General features: G+C 34.9%; 2 protein-coding genes across 5 annotated transcripts in view; both read left to right on the forward strand.

Annotated features, from left to right (window-relative positions):
• wfdc1 (WAP four-disulfide core domain 1) overlaps positions 1–11047 on the forward strand; it is a 36424-nt gene extending 25377 nt beyond the window's left edge. For all 3 annotated transcript variants that reach the window (XM_073929232.1, XM_021467666.3, NM_001100000.1), the window contains 6 exons: positions 3777–3972; positions 4143–4226; positions 6813–6953; positions 7137–7187; positions 7286–7349; positions 9682–11047. In XM_073929232.1, the coding sequence (XP_073785333.1) occupies positions 3777–3972; positions 4143–4226; positions 6813–6953; positions 7137–7187; positions 7286–7344 (531 nt within the window). In that variant the 3' untranslated portion in view covers positions 7345–7349; positions 9682–11047. The remainder of the gene's footprint in view (positions 1–3776; positions 3973–4142; positions 4227–6812; positions 6954–7136; positions 7188–7285; positions 7350–9681) is intronic.
• Positions 11048–12883: 1836 nt separating this feature from the next.
• Positions 12884–26649, forward strand: utp4 (UTP4 small subunit processome component). 2 transcript variants are annotated; one of them, NM_213282.2, is made up of 17 exons: positions 12884–12991; positions 13782–13947; positions 14761–14949; positions 15792–15876; positions 17146–17235; positions 17317–17528; positions 18166–18337; positions 18432–18523; positions 18616–18712; positions 20833–20897; positions 21021–21143; positions 21301–21457; positions 22731–22837; positions 23485–23580; positions 23662–23847; positions 26205–26315; positions 26404–26649. In NM_213282.2, exons 2-17 carry the CDS (start codon positions 13789–13791, stop codon positions 26518–26520), a joined length of 2058 nt encoding a protein of 685 aa, NP_998447.1. In that variant the 5' UTR covers positions 12884–12991; positions 13782–13788; the 3' UTR covers positions 26521–26649. The 2 variants fall into 2 exon arrangements, 1 of the variants encoding a protein (NP_998447.1); XR_012393641.1 differs by having other exon boundaries at positions 12885–12991; positions 23662–24920; positions 25548–26315.
• Positions 26650–27255: the final 606 nt, after the last annotated feature.

The raw sequence follows: 27255 nt of genomic DNA on the forward strand, positions 1-27255 counted from the left end.
CTGGGTGTTTGCCAAGGTCTTTGTATGTGGTTGCTAGGGTATTGCTAGGCCGTTTGCAGAGGTTTCTGTATGGTCACTAGGATGTTTGTTCAGCTTTCTGTGTTGTTGCTAATAATAATAAATTGTATTTGTATAGTACTTTTCCTACTTAATATGCAACTCACAACAAACAAATATTAAGAAACAATATCAGTATATCAGTATGGCGTAAAAATAAACAAATATACATAAATGATAAATGCATACATGCACACACACACACACACACACACATATATATATATATATATATATATATATATATATATATATATATATGTAGTTTGATTTTCTTTTTTATACACACGATTATGCTGTCGAACTGTTGTATAAGCGCAGTATCACACTCGTAGCAGTGCGATATAGCTGTATATTGGCACTAGTGGGAGGTGTGCGTTTGTGTCTCACCAGTGATGACATACAGCCATATCTCACTGGTATGATTGCGATATTGCGTTCATACAACTGTTCGACTATATAAACGTGTATAAAACGTGTATAAAAAAAAAGTTTCAAAACACTTTTGTAAAAGGAACTACTTTCTTCCACCATTCCTTCTCATCTGCAGTTGATGTCAGAACAGCAGAAACAGTTACTAATTCACCAACGTCACTTTAGAGCTAGTATTTGAATGATTCTCTAGCGTAATGTCTAAACTGATGACAAAACAGCTGATTTTGTTCACATTTTAAGATTATAAGGCTAAAATGCCATCATTCTACAGAGCTTTCCCAGTATTTCTCTGTTACAAATGGGAGGTCACAATATCACTATGGTATAAATACAACACTAAACATACAAATGAGAAGGTTGAAAGTCATTTACCTGTTCAACAATGACTTGATCAGCTGTAGTTTGAATTTACACGGTTTTTCTCTTAGGGCTTATTATGAGGTCTCTGTCACCATCTTGTGGATGAACATTGTCAACTGTCTTTGCTTAAAGACAGGCTAATGGCCGCCGACGTGCTGTCTCTCAGAAATTATAAATATTTTAAAATAGGCACTATCCTTATTAATAAACTGAAAAGTTGCAATCCAAACAACTACATTCACGACTAAAAAAAGATCAAAAATAAATTATGTTGTCCAACAGCTGCAATATTTGTCAAACTGTAGAGTGCCCTCTGCTTGTCGCTCTATGTTGGCAGAGTAATACATGAGGGTGAAGGGTTAAGAGGCAGGACGAGTGCTGTTATTTGCAGAATATCACACGGCTTTCAGCCAATCAGATTCAAGAACGAGATAGAACTGTTGTTGTAAAAACATATACACTCCACACACACACACAGACACGGTATATACATACACACTTTACATGCAAAGGCATTGCTGTGTGGTGGCTAGTGTTCTTTAGAATTGCTAAGGTGGTACTAGGCAGTTGTAAAAATGTAATGGTAGTAGTGTTGCTATTTTGTTTCAATAAGCCAATCAGAATTAAGGGATATGTTTACTTTTTATGTTAAGTTAGGCTTACGGTTAGGTTTATGCACTTTTATATGATTGTTATCCAACTATTATTTCCCTCTGAGTTTGGGGAATCAATTATGGTTGGGTTTAGGGGTAAGGAATAGGTATGGATTACATTTTCTAACAATAATGATGTTCCAGGATCAACATGGATGTTCATCTATAGGATTGCTATGTATTTGGCAAAATCATGACATGCTAAAATGTTGCTATGTGATTCCTGGGCAGTTGAGTTTCCTGTATTGCTTGTTAGTTTTCTGTATTGCTATAGTGCAGTGTTTCTCATTCACGTTCTTGGAGGACCACCAACACTGCATGTATTGGATATCTCCTTTGTCTTTCACACCCATTACAGGGGTTTCAGTCTCTGCTGATGATCTGAATTGGTTAAGGAGACATGTAAAATAAGCAGAGCTGGTGGTCCTCCAGAAACGTGGTTGAGAAACACTGCTATAGTGGAGGGTTGTTAGAGTATTTGCATGGTTGTTAAGGCACTGGTATGTACGTTTTTTTAGCATATCTGCATAACGTATTAATTTCTGAAGCATCGTGCAACACTGAGAGTAAAATAAAATTGTACTGACACCCAATTTTTTGGTTGGTGCTGTAACTGCATTTTGTTCTAGTAAAAAAGACAATAAAATCTATTCTAACCCAATTACAAAAACAACCACAACAGGCTCCTGCCAAACATTTGCTTTCATTTTAGCAGTTTGATCGAAAGCAAAGCTCTGACCTTGCCAAGCAACCATGCTGAGTTTTTAAGATGCATGCAGTTCACAAACCCATAAATTAATTAGCAAACAAAATCACAGCCACATTTCAACTTGAGGTGTAATAAAAGCCTCTGCGGAGAACAATGAAGTGCTGAACACCAGCCCATACGAGTCTGCATGCTCGCCAGCTCTGGTCTGGAGTTTCAGCAGGAGTTTAGTTTACTTTGCCAGGGTAAGAAGATAAGTGGAAGTGGTGTTGAACTACAAAAATGAAAGAATGGAGGAGGACTGTCTGAGAGAGCAGAGCACCCCTAAACAGTACCTCTAGTGTAAACTGAACCCTGGCTCAGACAGATCTATGAGCCCATTGAGAAACCCATGGGAGGAAGAAAACTAGAGTAGGAAGGCCAAGACTTGGATAAAAACTGCATCTCCATTATAAGTATTATGTTTCTGAAAAGAAGGCCTGTTATGTTATGTAATTTTTGCTCTCCAATAATAGATAAAATAGAATAGAATTAGAATTAGAATACATTCATTCATTTTCTTGTCGGCTTAGTCCCTTTATTAATCTGAGGTCGCCACAGCGGAATGAACCGCCAACTTATCTAGCAAGTTTTTACACAGCGGATGCCCTTCCAGCCACAACCAATCTCTGGGAAAAATTAGAATACAATCCAATAGAATTTTTTATAATTCACTTATTTACAGTATTTCATTTCTACTTATGTATGTATTCATTCATCCATTAGGTCTCATTCATTCATTTATATAGTATATTCATTATATATACGTTTATATATTTACATAATTTGTTCATTTTCTGGCAACACAGTGGCTCAGTGGTTAGCACTGTCACCTCACAGCAAGAAGGTTGCTGGTTCAAGTCCCAGCTGGGCCATTTAGCAATTCTGTGTGGAGTTTGCATGTTCTCCCCGTGTTGCCGTGGGTTTCCTGCGGGTGTATTTAAACATTCATTTACTCATTCACTAGTTTATTAGGTCAGTGACTAATGACTCACTAATTCGTTCAATCATTCATTCACTCACTCACTCTCTCATTTATTCCTTAGTTCATTTACACACTCATTCATTTGGCTACTGACTATTACTAATCGCTTGCTAATTTGTATGATCATTGGTTCACTCACTCACTAATGCATTAATTTATTTATGAATTCATTCATTTCCCAGAGATGGGTTGCGGCTGGAAGGGCATCCGCTGCGTAAAGACTTGCTGGATAAGTTGTCGGTTCATTCCGCTGTGGCGCCCCGGATTAATAAAGGGACTAAGCCGAAAAGAAAATGAATGAATGAATTCATTCACTTGTTCATTAAGTCACAGACTGATTACTCACTTGCTCACTAATTTATTCACTCAGTCACTCACTCATTCTTTCATACTCATTTGTTCATTCATTCATTTGAGCGCTGCCCCACATCAGTGTCTTGATAATGGTGTAAATATATATATATATATATATATATATATATAATTTTTTCTTTTTTCAAAACATTTCTTACATGCACTTTGTTGTCTTTCTGTCTCTCAGGACTATGAGTACCCGAACCACCCTCAGACCCCTCAGCACCAGAAGAACGACCGCTGTCCTCCGCCACCGCAAATGCTGCCTGAGCGAGCCTGTGAGGTGCCTGGCTGTCGATCCGATTCTGAATGTGAGAGACACAAACGCTGCTGCTACAACGGCTGCATCTACGCCTGCCTGGAGTCTGTTCAACCTCCGCCCGGTGAGAAAACACACACATCTGCTCACTAATCAATAGACACAACACACATCTGCTTTAGAATTACAGTGCGATATGGATTTTACTGTGAGTTTCTGAGCAGAATGTGTACAGGCTGAATCATGAGAACTTTTGGCCTTGCTGGTATTGTGTATTGATTTGTCTATGCTTAGTGCTGGACTGGTTGGTGCAACCCAAGCCGCGGTGGTTGGGAGGGAATGGCTGGCTTTTAGACGGGCCCGAGGAAGTTCTGCAGGGTGAGTATTGATTAATCAATCAATTAATGCATGGAGGTGTGGCACTGACTCACTATTATTTGTTGCTGGATCTTACTCAGGTTTGACACCGCATTGAATTTTATTTGATTAAGGGAGTGAAAGGATCATTTTTTAAAATCTAATTTCTAATATAATATAAATATACAGTGGACAGCACGGTGGCGCAGTGGGTAGGACAATCGCCTTACAGCAAGAAGGTCGCTGGTTCGAGTCTCGGCTAAATCAGTTGGTGTTTCTGTGTGGAGTTTGCTTGTTCTCCCCTTGTTTGCGTGGGTTTCCTCCGGTTTCCCCCAAAAGTCTAAAGATATGAGCTAAAGGTGAATTGGGTGAGCTAAAATGGCCGTAATGCATGTGTGTGAATGAGTATGGATGTTTCCCAGTGATGGGTTGCAGCTGGATAAAACATGTGCTGAATAAGTTGGTGGTTAATTTCGCTGTGGCGACCTCTGATTAATAAAGGGACTAAGCCCTAAAATATACAGTCCTCAGCATAAATAAGGACCCCCCACAAATCTCTCATTTAAATTAACATTCTCTATAGGATGCTTTACAATATTCAATTTGTGCATATACATTAGACTAGTTTGTATACTTAAGCCAAATCGGGAGCTATTTTAACAAAATAATTTACAATACTGGTTTAAAAATTAGTAGCCCAAATTTATATGTCAGGGGAAAATAATAAATAAAATTTTCAAAAACAGCAAAAAAAAAAAAAAATATATATATATATATATATATATATATATATATATATATATATATATATATATATATATATATATATATATATATATATATATATATATATATATAGTTGAAATCGTAATTAATAGCCCCCCTGTATATTTTTTCCCCAATTTTTGTTTAATGGAGAAAAGATTTTTTCAACACATTTCTAATTATAACAGTTTTAATAACTCATTTCTAATAATGGATTTATTTTATCTTTGCCATGATAACAGTACATTATATTTTGCTAGATATTTTTCAAGACACTTTTATACAGCTTAAAGTGATTTTTAAAGGCTTAACTAGGTTATAGGTTAACTAGGCAGGTTAGGGTAATTAGGCAAGTTATTGTATAATGATGGTTTGTTCTGTAGAATATCAAAAAAATATATAGCTTAAAGGGCCAAATAATTTTGACCTTAAAATGGATTTATTAAAATGAAAAACTGCTTTTATTCTTGCCGAAATAAAACAAATAAGACTTTCTCCGAAAGAAAAAATATTTTCAGACATACTGTGAAAATGTCCTTGCTCTGTTAAACATCATTTTTTTGGAAATATTTAAAACAAGAAAAAAAATCAAAGAGGGGCTAATAATATATATATATATATAAATAAATACATAAGGGTTAGACACACTGGGGTTTGTGAATGTTTGAGAATTCAGGGGGTTTGTGAAAGATTTATAAAAATTTAAATGTTATTTATTTTAAGACATTTTATTTTACATTTTGTATTTATTTTAAAATCGTTTAAATAAATACAAATCAAAATGTAACTGTAAAAATAAATATAATAACTGTAAAAGTAATGTAATAAATATTATATAAATGTATAAAATAAAACATCTTTCTCTGAATAAAAAAATTGTTTAATAATTACATAAGAATTCCTAAAACACAATTATATTATAATTTTTTATTTTATTTTAAAAATCTCTAAAATTATGTTTCATATTATATAATTATATGTATTTGGTATTATATTACAATTCGTTTGAATATCAAACTATATAGAAATATAATTTTTATATTATCTAAATCTATTTTTGACTGCCTTTTTTTTCAGGTAAGCAAATAGCATATTTCTATTTTTATGAAATGTTTTGTAATATGTTAAACTATATAAATATATTTTAATAACTTATTTTTCTGTGACACATTCTATTGTATTGGTCAGGATATATCCTGACATCATGTATGTAAATGTAAAATCATGTATTCCTATACAATGGCATTTATGACCATTTCTAGCAGCAACACTGCCATCTGCAGGAGGATTACTGTTATTACTACCCAGAACACATGAATCTATGTATGTAAGCAAGTACTATGTGCTTGTACTGTACTGTATATGTGTGTACATGTATGCATTTATCTGAGTATAAAATTGTTGTTTAAATTGTTCTATTTGTTTATAATTTATTTTTATGCAGTTTTTGCATCTGTTTATCAATTATTTATATTTTATCTGATATTGATGTTCATTCGTTTCTTTTTCTTTTCACCTCAGTCCCTTTATTAATCAGGAATTGCCACAGCGGAATGAACTGCCAACTTATACAGCATATGTTTTAGGTAGTGGATGCCCTTCCAGCTGCAACCCAACACTGGGAAACACTCATACACACTCCCTCACACACTATGGACTTGTGAGGGAAACCCATGCGAACACGGGGAGAACATGCAAACTCCCCACAGAAATGCCAACTGACCCAGCTGGGCCTCGAACCATTGACCTTCTTGCTGTAAGGCGATCATGCTACCCACTGGGCCACCGTGACGCCCTGATATGTTGTTTGTTCATGAAGCACTTCTTTGTCTTTATGTGTAGCTGAAGCCTGCAGCACCACTGAGGATGGAGATGAGCCTTTGCTCTGTCCCACCGGATACGAGTGCCACATCATCAACCCAGGAAACCCCTCCGCTGGCATCCCAAACCGAGGACAGTGCATCAAACAGAGGGGAAACTCAGGTCTGACTTCATTCTTACTGTACATCCATTCACTCACTTATACACTATTAAGTGCATCTATCATACTACACATTAAGTGTAGTGTATCTATCATTCACTAGATACTATTAACAAGTTTATATTCACTTCAGATCAGCAGATTGTGTCATTAATATGTTTTAAATGTAAATATATTCTTTTTAGATGGACGAAGTCTGAGACACAAGTCCTTCAAAGATTATAAGGATTATACAGGTTGGTACGATCACCTTTTCATATGGTCTTTCTAGGGCTGGGAGGGAAAGATTAAATCTGACATTAGACTCACAATGAAATGATTCTTTCTTCATCAGGAAGTAACTCAAACAATGCAGTGAACTATGAGAAACATCAACATAAGCATTTGGGGTGAGACTGGTGAGTGGAGATTTACTGTTGGATGTTATTCATTTGGCAAGACACTGCAGGTGCATAAAGTGTAAAAAAAAATCATATATGTATCACCGTATTTCCAAAGACAATTGAATGCAATGAGAATTGCAAACATTTATATTTAACGTTATTTAAATGTCGACCCCACTATTTTAACATAGACATGAAAATGACATTCACTTTAAATGTCTTGTTTAGATTTAAGCTTGGTCTCATTTTTAAAAAGACACTTGTCAGAGTAAGGCTAAAAAAAGTTCAAAAAGTTAAACAAAATAAGCGTTATGTGCCTTCAAGTTTATGAAAATAATAAAACGATAAATGTACATTTTATTATATTACAAATGAATTATACAAAACCAGTTTTAGCCTAAATTTAACAGTAAATCAAAGCTAAATATATCCCAAATTTGAAATTTCTAAAAAAAAAAATTGCTGTCAAATTTTGTTTGGCTGCAGTACCAAACATGACCACCAGATGACATCCAGTTTCTGTTGGTGACCGCATTTCTTTATGTTTTGAGGAATATGAACCATATTCATTCATACTTTTGACAGTATTTTTAAAGTAGCCAGTAGGCGGTTTGGTGGTATTTGATTTAAATGTAGTCTCTAAAGTAACATCTAAACAAGTGTTACTTTGGATTGCTGTACTGTAGCAATGTAATGCATTATAACTCTGATGAGTACACTTGTCACAAATTACAGTTTTCCTCTATTGGTTTGAAATTACATTCTCAAAATTCTAAGATCATTTGGCAAAATTGTTACAGTTTAGCAAAACACTATATGGCTCACTTGCAAAAGCTCAAACCTTTCCCAAAACAGTTCATGTGTCAAAACTAAATTTCCTTCTCATTTAAACAGTCAGTGCCCCCAAAATGCTTCGTCCTTTTAGCACTGTGTAAGCACTGCAAGTCAAAATGTTTAGATGCTTTGTCATTATGGCAAAGGACCCCTAAAATATCCATCATGTATTCAGCACAGTCCTTCATTGACAATGATTACTTTACTGTTTTTGTCTAACATAATGCAATTGTGTAAAAAATTGAAAAAAAGAAATAGGATGGTCCCACAGGTTGTAGTGTGACAGTAAATGTGTTGTGATATCTTACTTTTCCTCGATCTCTTCCTACATAACAAAACATTGGTTAAATATGTATTCAGAAGACGTAGACCTTTCCAACGATATATAGTTTGTCATTATCGGGGCGATGATAGTGAAGAAGTTAAACACGCAAATGATGTATTAATTAATTAAATATCTGCTACTTTGCATATAATTCTAGCACAAAATATGAATATTGGTGGTAGTTTGCTAAAAAATTGTGTTTACATATTTAAAATCAAAAGATTTTAGATGAGATTTATTTACTGCCATAATTCATAAAATGTTACATTTTCAAATTTGTTTCTAGAATTAAAAAATGTAGTTTAGTTGGTGCAATATAGTGGTTAGCGCGCCGACATATGATGCAGTTTCACGTCAGGGTGTCCCGAGTTCGAATCCCGGCTCGAGGACATTTCCCTACACCTTCCCTCTCTCTCCAACTTCGCTTCCTGTCTCAAAACTTCCTATCAAATAAAGGCAAAAAATAAATCTTTAGAAAAAGATGTAGTTTACTCAAAAATAAATTTCTTTTATTCATCGCAAAACATGATATTCTGAAGATTGCTTCAAAAAAACCTTTAGTAGGAACAAAAAAAAAAAAAGATCCACAGGATTATAAAATACTATGAAAGTAAATGGCTGTTTGTTTCCAACAATCTGCTTTAGTTCAACAGAAGACGGCAAACTGTATACATTTTTATCAACAATTTCTTTACATTCTTTTATTCCAGTATCAATCAGACTGTTGAACACTAATCAGTAATGTGTATGTATGTGTTTTATGTGCATGTGTTTAATGCTTTACTGTATCGGGCAATGCTGAAATGCTTATGAGTTCACAAAAAATGTCCACCTTAGGGGACTATAAAGTATACAAACAAACAACCAAACATAATTATATGCAATCATATATAATCAGGCAACTTTTTCTGTAAAAACCTTTCAAAAATACTGTAGATATGGACAAAACTTTAAAGCTGACGCACAGTGTGTAAGTGCTGTTGAAGTAGTGATTTGTGGCTAAGTGCAGAAGAAAACTAATGTTGATAAATAGCCTCTGAAAAAATACTGTAATTAAAAGTTACAGACACTAATTAATAAAGTGTGATTATATATACTATTAAATATGTATTTTGGTTGTTTCTTTCCATTAGATTTTTTTAAATGTGCAGTGTTTTATTGTGCTTCTTTTTTATTATTATTATTTAGGTGTGGGATCCATTATTGGGGACTGTAGTACCCAGTAATCGCTGACCCTAAGCTGAACCCCATTATCAAATCCAACACAACTGGACAAGCCTTTCTCTTCAGTCTAAAGCAGAGACTGGATCATACAGTATCTGGTGCTTTTCTTAGGTCCTTAATGTGGACTGACAGAAATACAAAGCTAAATATTTCCTACCTCTAACAAAAGCCAAAACCATACAGGAGAAAGTCTTATAACTGTGGTTTTTATGCTGCTGAACTCGTTGTTTTGCTTTTTTTCCCCCTCATTTTTGATTTAAACATCAAAATAAGTGTCTTGTTAAATATCTCTCTTCTTCTCATGGAGGCAACTTTTATTAGATCAAAAATACAATATTTAATATGTTGATTTGTTGATTTGCTGCTCTGTTATGATCATTTATTATTGGTGCTTAGTCGTTGATAATGGTGCTTATTTTCTGCTTCATATTTTGTGGAAGCTGTGATACATTTTCCTCTTCAGGATTATTTGATGAATAGAAAGTTCAAAATTAAAAGCATTTATCTGGAGGAAAAAAATGCAGACATTTCAAATCAGTTTAATGTGTGTTTGATCAATAAAGTGTTAATTAACTTTTTGTTGTCTTGTTTTTAAATGATGCTTAACACAAATATACATCCACAAAATATGAGACAGCAAAACTGTTTTCAACAATAATCATAATAAATGTTTCTTGAGCACCAAATCTGCAAATATTAGTAATTTGTAAAGAATCATTTGACACTGAACACTGGAATAATGATGTTATAATGATGAATCACGCAATTAAATTCATTCATTCATTTTCACAGCGGAATGAACCGCCAACTATTCTGGCATATGTTTTATGCAGTGGATGCCCTTCCAGCCGCAACCCAATACTGGGAAACACCCATACACTCTTGCACTAACACATGCACTATACTGCTAATTTAGTATATTTAATTGACCCATCCCGCATGTCTTTTGGACTGTTGTAAATTGAAATAATATTTCACTTTATTTCTTTTTTGTTGTATTTTTGATCAACTAAATTCAGCCTTGGTGAGCAGAAGCAAAAACTTTTCAAAGTAGTTTTCATATTAGAATTGGGTCACCATAACCAAATTCAATTTCAGCTGTGTACTGCATTACTGCGAAATATTTGTTTTTCATATGGTGCTCCAATCAATAACTGCGGTTGTTGTTGTTGTTGTTGTTTACTCACAAGTGCAGATGTGTTTTACTCCACGGATGTCTGATAAGCTACACAAATCTGACTTGTGGAAAAAAACACATTACAGCCTACAAAATATTGTACATTGGTGCTTATTGACTGCCTTGTACTTTCAAATAAAACAGTTGACAAAGTATATATCTGTGTTTTATTGTGTCATATACAGTATATTGTGGTGTAAAGTCTGGGTCAGAGACGTCTCATGTGTGAAAATCTCTTCAATAAAATGAAACAGATAAAATTTGAAAATTAAAATAAAATGAAATAGACAGACAGACAGACAGGCAGGCAGACAGACAGACAGACAGACAGACAGACAGACAGACAGACAGACAGACAGACAGACAGACAGACAGACAGACAGACAGACAGACAGACAGACAGACAGACAGATAGATAGATAGATAGATAGATAGATAGATAGATAGATAGCATATTATACCTAAAATGCCTAATTAAATGTTTTAATGAACTTTTATGAAAGTGAAATAACATGGATGAAATAATGTTGCCACTCAATGTAACATATTTATGTTCAAATGAAACTAAATATTAGGTATATAATATGTATATAGTAATTATGTATATAAGAAAATATTTATATAATTCTTCATGCATTCACTTTCCTTCAGCTTAGTCCCTTTATTCATCAGGGGTCGCCACAGCGGAATGAACCGCCAACTTATCCAGCATATGTTTTACACAACGGATGCCCTTTCAGCTGCAACCCAGTACTGCAAAACATACACACTCATATACACACATACAATCATGCAAATTTAGCTTATTCAATTCACCTATAGGACATGTCTTTGGACTGTGAAACCAGAGCATAGAGAAAACCCATGCCAACATGGGGAGAACATGCAAACTCCACACAGAAATGCCAACGGACCCAGCCAGGACTAGAACCAGTGACCTTCTTACCTGCCTATAAGAAAATATGTATAGAATTATTCTTATTTTATTATTATATTTTAATTTGTTATCATTGAAAATTTTTGCTGACAAAAATTCAAAAGTTAGCTTTGAATTGTAACTGAAAATCCTGTTGTTATTTACTCTCTCTTGCCTTCACTTGTCACAAACATGTTTGTTTCTTTCTTCTGTTACGGTATACTTCTGAATTTGTTGTTAAAAAAATGTTGAAAACAACAGGTGAAAGGTTTCCAACATTCTTCAAAATAGCCTTTTCACATCTTCTTTTGTGTTCAACAGAAAGAAGAAACTCACGAAGGTTTCGAACCACTTGAGAGTGAATAAATTATGAGTCAATTAAAGTTTTGGGGTGAACTATACTTTTAAGGTTAAAATACTGTAATATTTTGGTAGGCCTACTGTAATCCTTAAATGGGGTCGTTTAATATGTCATAAAAAACATTTGGAACAGTAAATCTTGTTACACTGTCTCTGGTTGTGTTTTTGCATTTCCTGTATTGTTCCTTGATATGGCTGATATCTGAATTTGTAATATGACTTTATATAATAATGTTTCAAAGCTTAAAATAATAAAAATATTGTTACACTGAATGACAATGAGTGTCTTCTATGAAAAATTGGAAAAATGATTAAGTCTATTACACATAACTTTCTGAGGCTTAAACCCCATTTTCTTCTAGCCAACATGCGGTTCAAAAGGTCTCTCGCTTTTTATGAGGTAATATTTAGCCTCATTATATCTTAAGAAAGAGAATAAAATAAAATTTCTATCAATTTATTTCATATTATGTCAAGTAACCAAGACTTTTGGGTTTCTTAATGTAGGTTGTAACTAGAATAAAAGTTTTTGAGCCGTATTCCAATTAGTATAGTACTTATACGACAGCTTTTGTGATTATTTTTGTAATTTTGTTATATTAAGTTGCATTATTAATTAACTCGCGCTTCGTTTGAATAATGAAAAGTATGCTATTTCGAGCGCAGCCACTGTGATTCATAAGGCTTTTATTTTGAAATCAATATTTTACTTCCATTCCGGGTCAAGGGAATCAACGTGGTGCATCCTTGCAGCTCAACGTGCGCTGGTTGTGAATGGTAAAACATCCGAAAGAGAGAGAGAGAAAACATACAAAACGAGGGTAAGAATCGAGATTGTACATCTGTACCTATATTCTGCTTTAACGGAGCATAAGAATAAACAATGTGCCATCAGTAACTTAGTTTACTAACTTTAGCTACAGGGACAAGCCAGAACATGATGTCAGTAGCGAAGTTTTCAGATGGATTTGCACATGTTCGATATTTCAACAGTTAACTTGACACTTGAAGTTAAATTAAAAACTAGGCTCTTACAATAATTTATATGCCAGACTTCGCAATAAGGTTCCGTTTTTTAACAATTGTAAACATGAGCTGTCAATGAAATGTAGCTGTTACAGCATCTTAAATGTCATTGTTAATATCAGAATTTATTATTAAGGTTACCAGTTAATACAATATAAATCAACATCTTTCATTCATTAGCAGCAGCAACAAAAGTGAATAAATAGATACTGTACAAATATAATGTTAGTTCATGTTAGCTGTCATCAAATAAGCTCTTATTATAAAGTTTTATCAGGATTGAGGGAAAATTGGTTTTATATACACACATTCGTTAGTTTTTGTAAACAGTAACAGACTTCATAACAAAATTAACATTAACGTTATTCAATTGTCTGAACAATGTTGTTCTTTGATAGTAATTGGCTGCCAATGTAATTTCCCTATTTTGAATTTGCAATTAATACTTTTCTGAAATTATATTATTAAGGAGAATATAAAACCAACTTTGTTTCAATCAGATTGCTGTATTAACCAGTGAACTCTGATTTAAGTACTAGATCAAAATTACTCCTATTTGATATACAATTCTTATGATTTTCTCAGGTCAGCGATGGGGGAGTTTAAAGTACACCGAGTTCGGTTCTTTGAATACGTGCCATCAGGAATTAGAGCTTTGGCTTTCAACCAGCACAATGAAAGAATGGCAGCTGCGAAGATGAATGGGTCAGTGGAGATTTTCCACTGTTCGGACCGATTTTTCCAAGAGAAGGTATGTAAGATTTCTTCTGAAAGGGATAGTTCATTAAAAATGAAATTTTACTCACTATTTGCTAAAGTTTCTTGATTCTGCTGAAAACTAAAGAAGATATTTTGAAGAAAGCTGAATACCTTTAACCTTTGACTTTCATTGTTAGAAAAAAATTACAATGGTTACAGGTTTCCAGAGATAAAGTTGGCTTTATATTCAAACATTCCTTCAGTGACAACTTTTGATACGCTTCCTATATTGTTTACCTTGGCACTTTGAATATTTGGTCTAAAATAACGTGCAAGTAAGACTTGAAAACCATATTAACACTGAATATTTGACTGTGAACAATGATGTACTTTGCTAGTCAATGTTGTACTTGGCTGCTAATATGATTTTGCTATTTAGAGTTTGCAAATAATAATTATATGAAATTATATTATTAAAGGGAAAGTGCGAATATAAAACCAACTTTACTTCTATCGGGTTTCCAGCTTTCTTCAAAATATCTTTTGTTTTTAACAGAAGAAAGAAACTCAAACTGGTTTGGAACTAGTGAAGGGAGAGTAAATGATGACAGAATTTTAGTTTTTGAGTGAACTATCCTTTTATGTTCTGGACACCAAAGCCATATTGATTTAAAAAAATGTGACTTTTATATTTAGAAACTTAGACTTTACTATAGCATTTTCATACTGTTACTCTGATGATTTGAAGTGCTTTTTTTTTAATCCTCACTTGTAAGTCGCTTTCGATAAAAGGATCTGCTAAATGAGTGAATGTAAAAGTTTTTTGACCAACAGTTTGTTAAAGGTGTGTTTCCTTTGTCCACAGATCATCCCGGGCAGAGAGCAGGCTGGGATTGAAGGCCTTACCTGGGTTGGGGAGCGTCTGTTTAGTGCAGGACTGAATGGTGTGATAACAGAGTATGATCTTACAAACCAGAGGGTGAAATACACCATAGATGCGTATGGAGGGCCAATCTGGGCCATAACAGGCAATCAACAAGGAACACACTTGGCGGTAAGTTTGGTTTGTTTACTACGATCATGTATTCAATAATTCAAAAACATTAGACCCCATCTTCTGTGACACTTAATGTATGAATTCCATTGTATTACATAATGAATTTTGCTGACAGTTATTGAACTAATTTAAATCTGCAGTGGATTTACTCATGTTGAACAGCACTGTTGTCACTTGTAGGGCTAGTTATAGTAAAACTGACCAATTTTTGTACTTTTAAAGGGATAATTTCCCAAAAAGATAAAAATTCTGTCATAATTTACATTTTACTCGTAACAAACCACTTTTACTTTCTTTTGTTGAACACAAAAAGCTATTTTTAGGGAAGCTGGAAGCCTTTAACCATTGAACTCATAGGATTGTTTTTTTTCCTACTATGGAAGTCTGTGGTTACTGGCTTTCAGAATTTTTGTAAATATATTTTGTGTTCAACAGAATAAAGAAACGTATAAAAGTTTGTAATCACTTGAGCGTGAGTAAATTCAATTTTTTGGGTGAGCTAGATATTGAACATGGATATGTCAACGATGGCAATGTTTGCAAGAATTTAAATTTGTATTATTGATATACTGGGCTTGATTCACAGGATGTGACAGTATTATTATTTTAAACAGATGGAAAGGAAGCAGTAGTTTAATTATACAAATGTTACATATATTGTTAATTTGCTCATAAATTTAAGTTTGCAGCACTGGAGGGAAACCGTTTGTGTGGAATAAGGATATTTGTCAAAGAATCATCGATAAAGCTATATGTAAACAAACAAATAAAGATAATTTATTTTACAGAAAGATACCATAAGTAAAACTTTTGAAGTTTTTAAATCTTTATGTTTGCAGGTTGGTTGTGAAGATGGAACTGTGAAACTATTTGAGGTGACTGAAGACAAAATACAGTTTGAGAGAAATCTGGACAGACAGAAAGGTGAGATTGTTGTTCAGCCTCTGTTTTTCAGCCTCTGTTTCCACCTGCCATTATTGTCATTGTGTTCAGATGGGTTTCTTGTATGTTAGATTTCTTAGATTTTTCACCTTTCTCTCTGTTGAATGAACTATGTAATATGTTTTTGGGCGAGCAGAAATTTAAGTAAATTAAAATGATGTGCATGGCAACTACAATTTCAATTGTAATCTATGCAGTGTGGTGCAATAGAGCGAAGCTTGAGTAGCTTGTTTTGTTTATTTTTGGTGAATTTTGTATTAATCGTGATAAGTCAGTAGGCAAAGAGTTAGGTAGTCTATTGTGGCAAGTTTAAAATTCTATTGAATTCAAGTGTAATTGTAAACAATTAAATTTATTTTAACCACCTCTAAAAGTGCTTGAAAGTGAGTGAGTTTTGTATTTAACAGCTTTCATATAAAAACAACAATCTGATTGATGACAAAAAAACAGCTTAACATTAAGGCTGATTTATACTTCTGCGTCAAACGGCGCTGACGCATAGCCCTTCGCCATGGCCGTCGGCGTCGCTGACGTGCACCTCTCAAAAATTGTAACTACACGTTGCAACGGCGCGTAGCGCAAGCTCTGTGATTGGTCGGCTTGGTAGCGCTGACGAGTCTGGGCGGGACCAAGAGCCGCGCGAATGGCGCAAGCAGGACGCGAGCACAATGGAGCGATTGTTTACAACTGTGGAATCCTGTGAAGGAGCTCCAGATGGAAAGTTTTGTTTTGTGTTTACCTCATAGTTAAAGTTGTTGCACGTCCGCCAGTTCCTGCCTCACAATGAGCGAGTTTGAGCCACTTGTACATCCAGGAAGTGTTCAGGAAAAGCAAAACAGCAGAGAAGAAACTCGACACAGAGGAACATTAACACCTCACTGCCCACTAGCGTTTCGGAAGTGTTAATTCAGACCAACAGAGACAGCGCGCAGAAGTATAAATGCACAGCTACGCGCGTTGCATGCGCCGTGGGTCACGCCGGTCACTTGACGCAGAAGTGTAAACCAGGCTTTAGGTGTAAATGGAACATAAGGTACCTTATAGTCATTTACAGTCATTTTTTTCTGTGCTTATTGCTCAAAGCTTAAAGTGTATGTACATATCTTCATTTTTCTTGTTATTTATACATTATTTACTCTTGTAGTTACAGTAAATGCTATTTATAATGTGCAAAATGCCATAGTTGAATGCAGTTTAACCTTAAAACAGAAAAACTGCATTTTAGAACAATATCTGATTACTCTATTACAGGCCGGATTATATCTCTATCCTGGCACCCTTCAGGGTCCAAAATAGCAGCGGGAATGATGGATATGATCCAAGTTTTCAATGTGGAGACAGGTAAAAAGCATGGCTCTATTATTGAATATGTTGCATAAACTTGTGAGTGATGATGTCATCCAAAGTTTGATTGAATTTTAGGCCACTCTAAACATCGGATATTGGTGGACAGAGGGTACGGGACGTCCCGCGGTAAGGAGTGTGTAGTGTGGAGTGTGGTCTACCTTTCAGATGGGACCATCATCAGCGGAGACTCTGTGGGAATGGTGAAAATGTGGAGGGATGACACTGGTACACTGATCAAAAGCCACAATATTACAAAATCGGATGTGCTTTCGTTATCAGTGTCTCAGGTGAGAACATGGCTGCATGTTGATGTTACAGTATCACATTTATGACTTCAAATAGTACTTACCAAAAGTTTGAGATCGGTAAGATTTGAACTTAAAATAAATTAATTAAATAATAAAAAATATATAATGTTAATAAGAAAAAAAAATTATATTCCACAAAATAGTTCAATTAGTTTTATTGCTGAAATTTTATTAGAATTTATAACAACTTTTTCAAAATTATTTTAACATTTGCAAATGTAATATTTTGGTTTTAATGGAAAATCTTCTTTACTAAAGTCTTCAGTGTGACATAATCAATACAATTATTGGTTGTTAATTTAAAAAATGTTAAAATACAGTGTGATTTAATATTTTTGTGGGAAATTGGATCCAACTTTTTTGGGTTTAGGTGATGGGGAGGGGGGGGTGAAAATCTTTTATGAAAAGTAAATGAAAATAAAAAGCTTCATTTATTTCATAGAATTTATCAAATGAATCATTCTTGCTAAATAAAAGTTAAAATTTCTTTCAAAACACACCTTACTGATCACAACCTTTTGAAAAGTAGTATACGTGTACATTTTTGTTCAGTTTTACCTGACATGCTTTGGGAATACAGACAGAAAGCTGATTATTGTACCCTCTTGAATGACAGAATGAGGACAGTATCGTGGCTGGGACGTCAGAAGGATTTGTGGTGCAGTTCCAGTTTCTTTCTATGGTTTTGGAAAATAATGAGAAAGATTGGGTCAGAACCAGAACATTCAGGAACCACACACATGATGTTCGAGCTGTGGCTGAGATCACAACAGCTGTGGTTTCAGGAGGCGAGTTAATTTTTTTCATTTAATAGTTAAAACAGTCAATCTATCAGTTTTGTTTCAGATTCTGAAATGAGCAAATGCATTGTTCTCTTCTCAGGTATGGACACACAGTTGGTTGTGAGACCTTTGTTAGACAAGCATGAAGTGAAGTCATCAGCCTCTAAGCTGCGGAAGATTCAGTTTCCACATGTGAGTATTGTGCATTTGTGTTTTTTTCACATAGAAATGTTTGTAAATGACTCTTAATGTGAGGCTTTTTGTTCTGCCCTGTTGCATTAAAGAGGAGTTTGGTGTCCTGTGCAAGGAAGGCAGGCACGTTACTGTTCCAGTACCCTGGTCATTTGGAGCTCTGGAGACTTGGGGAGAGCGAAGGAGAAGGTGAAGATCATATTCAGTGCCATAGCAGATATCGAATACCTGGGAGACCCTAAGGGCTCTATTTTAAAGATCTAAGCGCAAAGTCTAAAGTGCATGGCGCAAAAGCATTAATTGTGTGTCTGAATTCACTTTTGTCTATTTTAAGGATGGAAAAATATGGTCTGTGCCCTGGTGCATCGTCTAAAAGGGTCATGTTTATTCTCTTAATGAGTTCTGGGTGTGTTTTGAGCATAACATGCATTAAACAATCAGAGTCTCATCTCCCATTCCATAAGAGTCAGTTGTGTCGCACAATGGTGCATTTGCTATTCACATAGCTGTGTTTTTAAGTGGAAAAGCTGAATGCTTCACTAGCGAAAAAACAGTTAAACAGATGATCTGCAGCGCATTATAAAGAACGAGCCTCCTCCATTCTGCCTCTTTTCTCGCCACTCCACTCATTCCACTGAAGACATCCATTAGCCTACTTATTTAATTTTATTTGTTAAGTGCAAAGATTTGTTTCAAAACTGTTTTTAAATTCAGTTCTAATTTCCAGCAAACAAATAAATGAACAATAATAACAAAGCGTGGTCAAAAAACTATTAGTTTTTGGAGTTCTATGCAAAGACGGGACTTATCGTTACTCCCCAAAACCGCACAGGTTGACAAATCTAAACTTGTTTTTATTAAAACTAAAATAAATATGCATATAATAAATAATACTGCTAATAATAATATTATACAAATGCAAATTGTCATGAATAAACTGAAAAAAGCCCCTCGAGATGAAGGCTTGGATCTAGTGGTTTTTACATTAATGTAGAAAATGCAAATTTTTATAACCTTTTAATCCTTTAGTTTTTTTTTTTTTATATGTAAAGATATTTGTGTATTGCTGTACATCCTGTGTGTATTAAGCAATGTGTTAGTGTTTGGACCCATATAGGCGCATAACTAATGCTCTCTGTGCTGGACTTTAGACCAGCTTTTAGTTGGTCAATGGTGCGGTCTATTTCAGTTCTTCAAAATAGCAACACACCAAGAATGCGCCTTAACACACCTTTATTTTAGACCGACACATCTATAAGTGCACAAAGTGGTGCAAATTAATTTGCTATTTAAACATCATGGTGCAAACATAAAAATTACTGTTGCTCTGGTCTGAAAACAGCAACAAATTGCGCCATACATGTCTTGTGCCTATTTCGCAGTGTATGATAGGGCTCCTAGTCATTCTCTACCATAATTCACAATAGAGGGAAATTATGTTTCATAGTAAAGTCATAAAACTATGAAATATGAAGTATGTTAATTAATACAACTACCTGAATATTCACAGCCAGTAAAATATTGTTTTAGTCATTTTAAAAACTCTTAGTTTTAATCAGCAAAGACATATTTGAGCAAAAGATGCTGTGAAGATATTTACAACTTTGCACAAAGAAAATGATGTAGTTGTTTTTCATCTTTAGTTCATCAAAGTATTCTATATAAGAAAGAAAGAAAGAAAGAAAGACATTGAAACTTTTACTTTAAATGAATATTTCATTATTCTGTTGAACACAAAAAGAAGATATTTTAAAGAAAGATGAAAACCTGTAATCACTAACTTCCATAGTAGGAAAAACACATACTATGTGAGTCTATGGTTACAGGTTTTAAGCTTTTTAATATATATCTTCTTTTGTGTTCAACAGAAGAAATAAAATCATAAAGGTTTGAAACAAGTGAAAGGGTAAGAGAGAGATTTTTCTTTTTTATGTGATTTATCCCCAAATTATTATTTTACACAATTCCTGTTTTGACAGAATAATTTTATCGAGTAAATAAAACAAACGTTAAATAACACTTTTCAACAGTTTGTAGTACAAAACAAATCATGCATTGCAAATAACTATAGCTCATATTACTAAAGCTTATTCCTTCAACCAACATTCTGGGATACTTTAACAGAGTATTTAAATCACCAGCTGTACCAAATACTTTTATTTGTGATCCAACTCTTGTATTTAAAATTCCAGAAATGTATAAAAAAAATGAATAGGCGGTTTGAGTTGTCTCCAGACTGCATGAAATGATTTTGACATTGGTATGAAATGTCCATTTTCATGAATGCTCTCCATTTGTCTTGTACTCAGGCATACCAGGAAGCAGTTTACTTCTAAAAAGAAAGCCAGAGAAGCTGCTTCATTTGAAAGTGAAGGTATTTTTAAACTCTGAAATTGATTTCTGTAAATAACCATATAGATAGTATGCGGTGAGGGTTGTGACATAAGACGTGCTGCTCAAATGAATGAAGCGATTGAGCAGTGATGTTTCTCCGCAGGGTGAGGATCACATCCGCTGCAGTGCCGTGTCTCCCTGTGGTGAATGGATTGCGTACTCGACCACCAGCAGTTTACGCCTCTACAAGCTACACTGCGACAGTAACAACGTCAGCATCACCAAGGTACAGCAGTTTCCGCAGAGCTGCGTGAAAACACATTACTTGGTTTGTGTAGAAAAGTGAACTTCATGCCCTTTAGTTAAATGCCCCATGAAAAGCTATTAAGTGGTAGTTTTGAACTGTTCAGTGGGAGTAGAACTGATGTTATTTCTTCTTTCAGATATCCAAACTTCCAAAGGTACTGGGCTCAGCCAGTCAGCTCTGCTTCTCTTCAGACTCCACCCATTTGTTTTCTGCCTCCACACAATCATCAGTGCACATGGTCTCTCTCAGCCAACCAGAGTGCAAGTTTGTGGCCACCTTTAAAACCAAGTCAGGTGAGAGGACCACAGGGTTTCTTCTTTGAGCTGCTGTAAAATGTATAGAAACCATTTTTCTTGCAAGCATAGATTTTGTAGGTCCAATATGACCAGTCAATCTCTTTCAGTGATTTAAAAAATACCATTTAAAAGAAACACAAAAATATTTGTTCTAAATAATTTTTTTTTGTTAACCTAAATCGAATGTTACCCTGTTTATATTTCAACATTGAGTTAACATTGTTACATCATGGAATTGAGAGATTACACCTCAGAAGTTTTTGTGTCTGCGCTTTAAAATTAAGTTTACATTTTGGAATTACAGTTTTACATTTACATTGTGTTTGGATGGATATGTTTACAATTTTGCATCTCATAATTATGAGTTTACAACAATTTATACATTCGGAATTGTATATTTTGAAAGTTTACATTTAGTTTACTTTGTATTGATCTTGAAATTTGGATTTGACATCAAGTTTACATCTCCGTATTGTGAGTTTCCATCTTAAAATGGAGCATTTACAATGACTTTGTTGACAGTTGTGAATTTATTTTGAGTTTGCATTGCAGAATTGCGAATAAACGTCAATTTATGTCTTGGAACTGTGAATTTACACCCCACAAGTGTGGGTTTACAAAGAATTTACATCTTGGAACTGAGAGTTTTATAAAGTGTACATCTCAGAGTTGTTGATGTGCATTCATTTATTTTTACTTTTCAGAATTGCACATATCAGTTGAGTTTGTTACTGTTCAGACACATCGCCTATCCATGCTGCCATGTTCACCAAAGTTTAGAATATTCCAGATTACCGGCAGGGCTAATGGTTGGAAAAGATAGGGAATTATCCGCTGTGTCTGCATTTAGACCCGAGGATTCAGGAGAAGGGAAGTCTAACTCATTTATAGTGTTTATATATAAACATGATTATCTTTATAATGAAATACCAAAATGTGGCTATGTGTATATATTATATGAAATTACAAACAGCCTATTGTATATGTAATGGCATTAAATTACTTGCTGTTTGTTTCTTTGCATTTTAACTTTGTAAACTATAAAATCATGCATCTCCTCACATTTCGTGTCTGATTTTTAGTCTGGTAAGCCAACTGACAGTTGTTCGTCATCCTCCTTTTTCCCCGTTTACAGGCTGTTGTTTTGTCCACGGTGGAAATAACCTTTCATAGTCTTTAAAGTCCATGTAAAATCAAAATTTTGTCCTTTTTTATTTATTTTTTATTGAAATTGTAAAGATTATGCACCAATCATGCCCTTCTCTTCTAGGTTCCCATCAGGCAATCCACTTACTTGCAGCAAGCGAGGATGGCAAATGGTTGGCATCTGCAAACATTGACAACGAGGTTCACATCTACAACCTGCAGACACGGAAGGTGTGTTGTATGACTGCCACAGCATTTGTATACACTTACAGATACATTTAACTAGGGCTGCACAATATTGGAAAAATCTGATTTTTATTTTGCGATAAATATTGCGTTATGAATATTGTTTCAGAAGATTTGAATAGCACTATGTGATGGTTTTCTGAGGAGTCTAACAGTATTCAGGTAAAGTAATTGAATAATCACAATGCAAAAAAAAGCTTTTCTTTATTTTATTCTTGTTTCTAGTCCAAGAAACCAAGTAAAAATGTTATTTAGTTTTTACCTTCAGAAGAAATAAGTGAAAATTCAAAGATTTTGCATGTTTTAAGGAAATTATCTGCCAGTGGAGTTAGTGAAATAATCTTGTTTTCGCTTTAAGATGTAGATATTTGGACTAAAAACAAGACAAAAATTCTAAGCAAGAATTTTTTTTTTATTTCTTTCTTGCAAAAGTCATTTAAAGTCCATATAAACACTGTGATTAAATACAATTCTGTAGCTCCTGGTCAACTATATTTCAGACTTGACATTGAATATCTTTGTGATATGACTATTGCAGATGCGCACATTGCGATATCGATGCTGAAACGATATATTGTGCAGCTCTACATTTAACACAAACAGATGGTTAATGCAGACCTTGTGTTTTTCAGGCTCATTGCACAGTTCCTATATACAGTTCAGCTGTCAGTGCCATGGCCATCCATCCAACAACAAACTGTCTGTTCATGGTTCATGCAGATCAACAGGTAATCTGCAACCTGCACATGAACTGGGTATGATAAGTATTTCGTCATCTCATATGTTTCTGTTGTTTCATCTTACCTCAGATTTTTGAGTTTTCCATCGAGCAGAAAGAATACACGGATTGGAGCAGATTGGTACAGAGGCAGGGCCTTCATAGGATTTGGCTGGAAAGAGACACACCTTGTCTTAACGTGACGTTTAATCAGAAGAATCCTTCTCACGTCATCCTGCATGATATGTACATGTTCTGCATCATTGACCAAAGCCAGGTGAGGCATCTTGTTTTCCTCTAGGGATGGGCTGGTATAAGTATAAATCTGACGGTATAATAACATTGGATAAAAATATCACGGTAATGTGATTACTGATTTAAAATATTTTCTTTTTAAATGTTTGGGTAAAAACAATAGCTTTTTCCCTTTGAACACACTATGTTTTATTTTAAGAAACATTTCACATTTTTTGGAACAGTAAACATATCAGGCTAAAAAAACGTCTATCATTGACTTCTGCTGTAAGCATTAGTATTAAGAACAGAATCTTGAAAAGGCATGTTTGAATGTCTTTCTTTTCTTTGAAATTAAAATAAGCCACTGCATTGTTCATTGGTCTATAGCATGCTTGAATGTTGGTGTATAAGTGAAATTTGTGAATATTAAACTCGTGTAAACAACTAAAACTCGCAGTTTTTCACTTTCACCTAAATGGATCAACGTTTTTTTTTCCACATCACCACATACTTCAATTTCTCATCAAATCTTGACTAATCAAATGCTGTCTTGTATCTGACATGCCCCACCCCTTCAACACGCTTCTTTTTTGCTTTTCATTTGATGCACTTTAGCTCAACCACTCTCACTGGTAGAGCTGTGGTGAAAACTAAACTCTATTGGATGCTTTAAAAGGGGAGGAAATTATCTATGTCCTACTCTGTCCCACCCTCTTTTCATTTCTCAGTTTAGATTGTGAAACATTAAATAAAAAAGACTAACATACAGATAGTAACATCTAAAACACCTGACCTGTTTTGAATTTATGGGGTTGTGAACTTAATATTTCTATTTGTGGTGTTTTTATCAGTATGTATTTATTTATTTAAAGCAGGGGTCATCAAACTTGTTCCTGGAGGACCGGTGTCCTGCAGATTTTAGCTCCAACCCCAATCAAACACACTTGAACCAGCTAATCAAGGTCTTACTTCGTATACTTGAAATACCCAGGCAGGTGTGTTGAGGCAAGTTGGAGCTAAACACTGCAGGGTCACTGGCCTTCCGGGACCAGAATTGGTGACCCCTGATTTAAAGAGTCCCCATTATGCTTTACAAATATTTTGATTTGGGGGGTCTCCAACAACAGGCTAATATGCAGGTCAAAAAACACATTGGCTGCGTCCGAAACCGCCTACTAGTCAGTAGGTACTGCATTTGAATTTAAACGTACTACTCAGCCGTGAGAAAAGTACGTTCTATACAGTATGAATGTGAAAAGTATGAATGGAATTCGGACGTATTACATCCGCCATTTTGTCATGGTCACGTGACCTACTTGCGTCAGTTGCGTCGCCTAACTTCCATTCATGAATTCTCTCACGGGGCATTATGGGATAGCGCAGCGTGCATGGGATGCGCACTTCAGAACCTCGCTGGAAGTAGTAAGTCATCCGGGTACTTCTCGCCTACTGATTTTCGAATTCTATGAATTCGGACATACTACTCGGCTCGCATACTGATTTTAGCGTACTATATAGTATGGAAGTATGCTGTTTCGGACACAGCCATTGTCCTATAACAGGGAACATTGTCCTATAATAACTGGCCAACCCTGTTCCTGGAGAGCCACGTTCCTGCAGATTTCAGTTGCAACCCATATCTAACACACCTGCCTGTAATTATCACATGGTGTTCAGGTCCTAATTAATTGATTCAGGTGTGTTTGATATGGGTAGCAACTGAAATCTGCAGGAAGGTAGCTCTCCAGGAACAGGGTTGGCCACCCCTGTCCTATAATATGCATTTTTTTTTTACCTAATTATCCCATATGATTCGTTTAGCATTTGTTCCCAAACCCCTCGTTAGCACAATGCTAATCTGCACTAATTGGTCCGATGACCCAGTCTGTTGCAATTGTTCGGCTATGTTCAGCGCGAGCTTATCAACATTGGTGAAGTAGTCAGACTGCAGAGTGTATGTGTGAGCCCAATGCAGGAGTGCATTAAAGCAATGCAGTTAAGCACTAGCATATTGCTCGATTCTAAACCAAAAGTAAAAACAGTGACACACATTCAGTATTAATCCACAGTGGCAAAAGCTGAAGTTTGTTTGTGGGCGATTTGTTTGTGGGTTTCAATTTCCCAGGTCTACTCGTACAACAAAAAAACAGGGCTTGAGTTTGGTATCAACGTCATGTCGACATGGCTAAAGATTCGTTACCCTAACGATTCATTCAAACCACTCTGAGTCGACTCTTTTATAGATGAATCAATAGTTTTAAACAGGGTGCACTTTCAGATTTAAGCCTTAGCTGGATATTTCACTTTAGTGTTACACACTGCACGAAAGGTCATTTTCATAAACCCATTATGTGGGCTCTTTAAAATGCATTTACATTTTGAATGTTTCTTTTCTAGCCACTGCCTGATAGTAAAAGTCAGTTCTTGAATCAGCTTACACTGAGGAGCCTCCCTGAGGAACAGAGGAAATCTTACAGCCATGCTTTTAAAGTCTGCAAGACATTCAAGGTTGGTGTGTGTGAACCACATTACCTCTTTTCCTGTTCCTGAAATTTTGGCTGGAAAGTGCTCAGGTGTTTTTCTTTCTGTCTTGTAGGAGCTCTTGTGTGTTGATGTGATGGGCGATCAGTCTCTGGTGGTGGTTGAACGGCCTCTCGAGGACATTACCGCTCAGTTGCCTGCGCCCATCAAACAAAAGAAATTTGCCACATAAGATCAACTTCTCCATCTGTATGTGTGTGTGGCCTCAATGAGGAAGTGTTTTTTAAAAGACTGCAAATTGATCCCTGTTTCCCCCATTGTAAAACTGCTAAGACGGTATTAAAGAGAACTATTTACATTACTTTCTGTGGTGTTTTTTGCTCAGAATAAAAAAAAGGTATCTTCATATATGTTTTGACATCTGTGTTAATTTTAATTAACATTAATAATGTTGTGTAATAGTTTTAGTGTGCGTATATAAAATATTATTTACTTTTTGAAATTATGAGGCTGTTTAAGTGGTTTGTTGATGTACTTACATGTAAAAAAAGATAATAATAAAGTAAAAAATGGTACAGGACACACAAAAAAAATCTAAATATTAATGATCGTATATAGCCAATATTAAATAATTACCACTCATTTCCATACAGATCTAGGCATCTGGCATATTAATCACCACATTTTTACATCATCCTGTTTATCATATTGAATGACTTTTTGTTTATTATTTATTAAATAATAAGTATTTCAACTAAGGCACAGTTGTTGTATAATATGATCCTGGGAAACATAAAATTTAATCTTCAAATGGCAAACCATGCAAATGATTTAACATAAGAAATTAGGAGTTAGAGGTGTATATGTCAATGTCAAGAAGAGCATTAACAAAGCCCCTGCTGAGGTGTTTTTAAGCAATCATACCTTATATTATATTCCAAAGCAACGACACAAAATTATAAAATAT

The sequence above is a fragment of the Danio rerio genome, chromosome 18, assembly GCF_049306965.1.
Source record: "Danio rerio strain Tuebingen ecotype United States chromosome 18, GRCz12tu, whole genome shotgun sequence".
In the NCBI taxonomy this organism is placed as follows: Eukaryota; Metazoa; Chordata; class Actinopteri; order Cypriniformes; family Danionidae; genus Danio; species Danio rerio.